Below are 6,032 nucleotides of genomic sequence, written 5' to 3' on the forward strand. Positions count from 1 at the left end.
GGTGACCTCCATGTTCCGCAGCGTGCAGCCTCCATTCCGAAGGTATTCACTCAGATGTTTACACCTGGCCGCATACAGTTAGTACTAATAACCGGAAACGTAGGTTGTCGAGAGATGTATGACTACTTTCGCAGCATTGTACCGGATGTGTACTGCGCCAAGGGTGAGTTTGACTCGTGTTGGTGGCCTAACGTTAACAGTAAGCATGCTAGCGATACAGATAAGCTTTTGCAAGACACTCACGTGATAAATGTGGAATCACTGCGTATAGGCCTTATCCACGGCCACCAGGCGATACCGTGCGGTGACAGAGACATGCTTGCCATGCTGCAGCGCAAGTTAGATGTGGATGTATTAGTGTCTGGTGCAACGCACAACAACAAGGTATTTGAGTTTGGCGGGCACCTCTTTGTAAACCCTGGTTCAATCACCGGTGCTTTTACAACAAGGAGGTTGGATGTTGTCCCAACGTTTGTGCTTTTGGATATTCAAGACAAGAAGGTAACATCATTTTCTTATGCCTACGCCCCTGGTGAGGGAGTGGGTGGAGAAGACTTTAAGATCAAACGGAAGACGTGGATCAAAGACGAGGAAGAGGAGGGAGAGGAGACACAAAAAACCCCTGCTTCCGCTGTTCCTCCTCCTCCACCTCCTGAATGAGTACGGTTGGGTAAGTGAGGGAAAGGGAGGGGGAAAAAAAAAAGATGAGCATTGAATTCTCTACTCGCATTACCATGTGAATCCGTGGGTAAGCGGAAACTTCGCACGTATCTTCGAGTAGGTGATATGTTCTACACTTCTGTAACGTGTTGTTCGACATCCTTTCCTTTTTTTCCCTCCCCTCTTTCCCTTTTATTGCTGATTGTAAGAGACTACCTTGTGGCTCAGTGGTGGTTAAGTACCGTTATCAAGCGAGTTTGCTTGATTCATTATGCTTCACAATTATGTGCCCTCCTGCAATTACAACTAAGAACCGCTGCGGTTGCGCGCCATTATTGCTTTAACTTTCTGTCGATTGGTCGCGACGACATCAGTGAAGTGACAGGATGTCAGAAGAGTGTACACTCACTGAGGTGTGCGCATGCGGCCCGAAACTGAAGCGCTAAGAGTCGATACGTGCCTCCGTCCATTGTGAAACACGATGGTTTCATGTCTATATTATCGTCATTTACACAATATCACACCCACCTTTTTTTTGTTTCTTTCCCATTTCCCGTCTTGTGGTGCGTATGAGAAGTTGAACCTTCGTCATTGGTGTGGTTCGAATAATAATAATTATTATTACACAGAGAAAGGCATTGTTACTAGACACTGAACTTAAATTTCGTTTGCGTGGTTGAGCACACACCTACACATCTTGTGTTGTTGTAACAACCGATGACGGATGTGACGTACAGTTACTCACGACTCCGCAAGGAGTTTGGGCGGATGCCGGAGTTCCAGGCCAACGAAGGAGAAATTTTGGTGGACATCGCCCCCAACCGCAGTTTAAAAAACCACTATACCCAACTAGATCCCTGTGAGACGGTGATCCAAAATGTACCATCGCTCTCCGAATCGGGAACAAATACAGAGCGCATTCAACTCAGACACCACGCGCAGTCGCACAGCGAAGGTGGATGGCCGCATGGTGTTGATCCCACTGAGTTTGAGGAAAAAATGAAATACTGCAGGAAGGTAGAGCGCGAGGAGAGTTATCTCTCTTCCTGCCGCCGCCTCATTCAGCAGTGCACAGATAAGTACGTCAAGCAGAATAACGCCATAGACATTTATGGCACATACTTTCCTGAAGGTCCCCCAGTCGAAGATGAGTCTTTAGGGACAGCATCCGCAAAGATCACCTCTGTGTTCAAGGACCCCAGTGCGGAGAAGCGAACCGCGGCAGCGATTACGTGGCAGAACGATGGTCGGAGGTTTGCAGTGGCGTACTGCCGTTTGCGTTTCCAAAGCAATACCTCTACAATGAACACAAATTCTTTCGTCTGGGACGCACTGAATCCAAATGCACCGGTGGAAACTCTGGTTACTTCATCACCGTTGTGTTGTATTGAGTACTACACAAAAGACCCCCATATCATTGCCGGCGGAAGCTGGAACGGAGTTGTGCAGTACTGGGACACACGGCAACCGACGAGGCCTGCCTCCCGTTCCCTCATCGAGACAAGCCACAAGGACCCCGTGTGGGCCGTCAAATGGTTGCAAAGTAAGTCGGGTGAGTTGCTTTCAGTGTCCACTGATGGTGACGTCCACGTATGGGACTGCCGTATTCCTGACAAGCCCGTAGAACTTCAGCGGCTCCCGGAAGACTCCGTGAGGTTGCAACCAAAGAACAATGAAGGTGGCTCAAAAGGTGTTCTGGGAGGTCTGTGCTTGGACTATGACCCACAGGTGGGTGGTCCGTCGAAGTATATGATTGGAACCGAACAGGGAACAATCCTTTCGTGTAACAGGAAGGGAAAAACACAAGCAGATAAACTGGGGCCGAACACATTCAACGGACATCATGGACCTGTGTATTCGGTGCAACGAAATCCGTTCTTCTCCAAGTACTTCCTTTCGGTTGGTGATTGGACGGCGCGGATGTGGTTTGAGGACTTTAAATTTACGCCCTTGTTTAGTACCTTTTACCACAAATCTTACCTCACTAGCGGGGCATGGCATCCCGCACGACCGGGAGTTTTCTTCACAACGCGTATGGATGGTTACCTTGACCTATGGGACTTGATGTTGCGGCAAACAACGCCTGCGTTGAGCGTCCAGGTTTCTGATTACGCACTGCACACCGCTAAACCCACATCAGAGGGCAAACACATTGCTGTCGGTGGCATTGACGGTAATGTAACACTGTTGGAGTTGTCGCCCTCCCTTTACACATGCATGAGTGACGAAAAGTTCCAAATTGGACAACTGTTGGAAAACCAGAGCATCCGTGACAAGAACTTAGACCGTGCAGCCAAGGAAAAGAGGACCGCAGCCAGGCAACGTCAGCGTCGCAGCACAGTGCTAGGCGAAAGCCATAAGAGCTCTGATGAAGTCACAGAGCAGCTTGAAAAAGTTACCGAGGAGTACCAAACCACCGTAAAAAGTGAGAAGGAGCGCGATGACGAGCAACGCACGGAACTGGAGTGCGCCCGGATGAAATTACTGGAGGACATCAGTGGGGGAATAGATGTTGATTCGGATTGAGGGAGCACTCATTAATGTTGTATCCCACCCTCTAGGATATTTATGTAGATCACTGTTGGTGCCGTAGTTACGTTGTTATAACCGTTCAGTGGCGTCGTTGAAAAAAAAAAATACTGACGTGTATATGTGTGTGTGTGTGAGATGCTGTGAAAAGGAAAGACATCTAGAAAAAAAAAGTGAGGCCGAAGGGAAGTGTGGTATAATTTCAATAGAAGGAGCAGGGAGAGAAGTTTTTTTTTCCCCTTTTCCCATCTTGTGTAGAAAATAAGAAACGGTTGGAATAAAATTGAACATCTCTTTCGTACCAAAAATTCCTTGCACACGATTTCCGTGTTGACGCCTCAGTCGCCATGTATAACTTGTGTTGCCGATACGTCGGTGAAGCTTAGCTGATTGCCCGCTACTGATGGGGGGAAGCGCCTCTTTTGGTGTTTTCAAGCCAACTTATTTTCCCACATGTGGTTCTGAACCTTTTGCCAATTTTTTCTTTTTTACACCTGCTCTTTTTTCTTTTTCTTGCTATTTCATTTTTTACCCAAGCGCACGCAGACACACAAACGCACACACATACAAAAGGCACGTGGCTAATATATTTGTAAGTTGTGCTCTGGTTTGGTACATAAGGGCCTCTCCGTAGCCTCGTCACTAGTTTGTGGACCACCGGCAGCGGCGAGCAAGGTGGGAGAAGGTGATAAATCCAGTAAAAAGGAAAAAAAAGGCAGAACAGCGTTGGCTTTGGCTTTTTAAAAAAAAAAATAAACAGATAAAAAAAGAAAGCATTCGCTGGTTTGAATCGGCAACAACTTGATTTTTTTTTCTTTATAAGGGGATCAGAGGGGAATACGTTTTGGAATCAACTATGCCCGCCAAGAAGCGCATCGCTAACCTGAACCACTTCATGGAGAAGCGTGTAAAGGTAAAACTGACGAGTGGCCGATCCATCTCTGGTGAGCTACGTGGTGTCGATGAGTTTATGAGTATTGTTCTATACGATGCTGTCGATGAGACCCCAACATCGGGTACTGTCGAGAACGAAGATAAAACGTCTCTGGGAACTGCCGTTGTTCGAGGGGCTATGATTGTGGATATTGTCGGTCTTGAAGTGTAATGGCAAATATATTTGCGAGTTCAAATGGTTGCCCTTTCTTTGTGCGTGTTTGGGGCGGGGTTTGGTGTTTGGGGAACGATTATTCGTGTGTTTGTGTTTATGTTTGGCGAGGGGATGGGGGTTAGACACAATGTGTGGAAGGAAGAAACTAAAGCAAGCAAATCGTGCGGTACTTCAGGGGATTTTGAATGGTCACCGGCGCTTCAGTTTGATTTAGTGGAGTTGGTCCGCATTACCTTTGGGGTTTCGCTAGATATGGGGTCTGTAGACCCATAAACAAGGATCAGCAGCGGTGGGTGGAGTTGTTCCGAGTATACAAAAATGAAACGAAAACTCTGGTGTGCTGCACGACAAAAACGTTCAGACTTGTTTTATCTTGCCGTCTTTTGCCTGGTGCGTTCCATCGTTTCAACGAGATGGTCTTTTATAATCAATCGAATGGCTTCCACTACCGTAACCAAACACCTTTCCTTACACCACTGTTAATTGATGTATTTATGTATGTATGCGGGCGTTTCTTCCCCCTTGCAAATTGTGTATGCTACATCTTATGCGAATTAGTGGACTTGTTGTTTTGTTTTCTACATCCTTTTTGTTCAGTTCACGAGCAGGTTTTCTTGTTCGAAGGGATAAGATATTCCTTTGCACTGGGCCCATAATCTACATTAGTCACAAAGTTGCAGAGCCATGACCGGTTTTGACACTGTCTGGATCCCTTTTGCGGTGGTTTATCTGTTGTATCAGATCCCACCAACAATGATGGAGGTATACTCGTACTATAGTCGTGGTGGTCTTGTAAGCATTGAGGATATTAAATTTGATGACACCTTTACTTGTCATCATCAGTGGCTTAAGGACAAGGATGTGTATTTCAAGAGATTTTGTGACAGACCAACAAGTGAGGCAGGGAAAGCATTCTTCTCTTGGTTGGATTGGAGTGCCGAAGCATACGATCGTTCCATCTACGTTCTTCGGAGGAACCATGCTCGTCGCGACGGCGAGGTGTCGTTTTTGAAGCGGTACATTTACGGCCCTTTTGTTTTCAACTGGTCGAAGAAACAGTGGCTGCGAGGTGATGACAGTTGCGGGATGCGCATGCCCGCTTGGGGTGTCGGTGGTGAGGAGCGCGCCCGCGCTGAATTTGCCGCCGCAAAGGAAAAGGGGTTTGACAAGAACTGGCACTATCAGATCATGCGTAAGATACGCCGCGAACAGGCGCTGAGGACAGCAAAGGAGGTGCAGGCGCAATAGTAAACATTGTGTGAGTATTGCTTCGTGTCACATTTGCTGTTGTGTAACGGGTGACAGATCTATGGTTCACTAGTTTTTTTTCCGTTTTGGTTCCTTTTATTGTTCAGGCACACGTGTTTGTGTGCAGGTTTGTTGTGGGTACCAAATCGCGGAGCTAAGTGAGCGCGCTTGGCTTGGGAGCCGCTATTTATTGTTTTTGTTATCGGTTACGGTATATTTGTTATTAGCAGTAGACGTACGCGAGCGGGGTGGGAAGAAAAACGTTGGATAGCAAATTTTTTAATGAGATTGTTTTCTCATGCGTGAGTCATTATATGTTTTGTTGTTGGACACCCTTTGGTGTGTTGTTGTTCTTGAGTGCTTTTCTTGATCTCTTCTCAACATCCGCTTGCTTGGCATTTTACCCATTTTCTTCCTAACAAATACTCAACCTTGATATGGGGTATACGTGTTGATGGATACGAATATCAAAAAGAAGTTTTTTTTT

The 6,032-nt window shown here is 46.6% G+C and overlaps 3 protein-coding genes and 1 pseudogene across 4 annotated transcripts; all 4 read left to right on the forward strand.

Moving 5' to 3' along the window:
• On the forward strand, window positions 1-660 carry TEOVI_000815700:pseudogene (annotated as a pseudogene). Its single transcript has one exon. A coding segment is annotated over exon 1 (660 nt).
• A 717-nt stretch (window positions 661-1,377) lies between these two features.
• TEOVI_000815800 (dynein intermediate chain IC70, putative) lies at window positions 1,378-3,186 on the forward strand (the record flags this gene model as incomplete). Its single annotated transcript, XM_067223414.1, has 1 exon — window positions 1,378-3,186. The coding sequence occupies one exon, from the start codon at window positions 1,378-1,380 to the stop codon at window positions 3,184-3,186; it is 1,809 nt and encodes a 602-aa protein (XP_067079515.1).
• An 859-nt stretch (window positions 3,187-4,045) lies between these two features.
• Window positions 4,046-4,294, forward strand: TEOVI_000815900 (small nuclear ribonucleoprotein Sm-G; the record flags this gene model as incomplete). The annotated part of the gene is made up of 1 exon (XM_067223415.1): window positions 4,046-4,294. The coding sequence occupies one exon, from the start codon at window positions 4,046-4,048 to the stop codon at window positions 4,292-4,294; it is 249 nt and encodes an 82-aa protein (XP_067079516.1).
• A 687-nt stretch (window positions 4,295-4,981) lies between these two features.
• Window positions 4,982-5,545, forward strand: TEOVI_000816000 (uncharacterized protein; the record flags this gene model as incomplete). Its single annotated transcript, XM_067223416.1, has 1 exon — window positions 4,982-5,545. The coding sequence occupies one exon, from the start codon at window positions 4,982-4,984 to the stop codon at window positions 5,543-5,545; it is 564 nt and encodes a 187-aa protein (XP_067079517.1).
• Window positions 5,546-6,032: the final 487 nt, after the last annotated feature.

The sequence above is a fragment of the Trypanosoma equiperdum genome (assembly GCF_001457755.1).
Source record: "Trypanosoma equiperdum strain OVI genome assembly, contig: ctg_1865, whole genome shotgun sequence".
Taxonomy (NCBI): domain Eukaryota; phylum Euglenozoa; class Kinetoplastea; order Trypanosomatida; family Trypanosomatidae; genus Trypanosoma; species Trypanosoma equiperdum.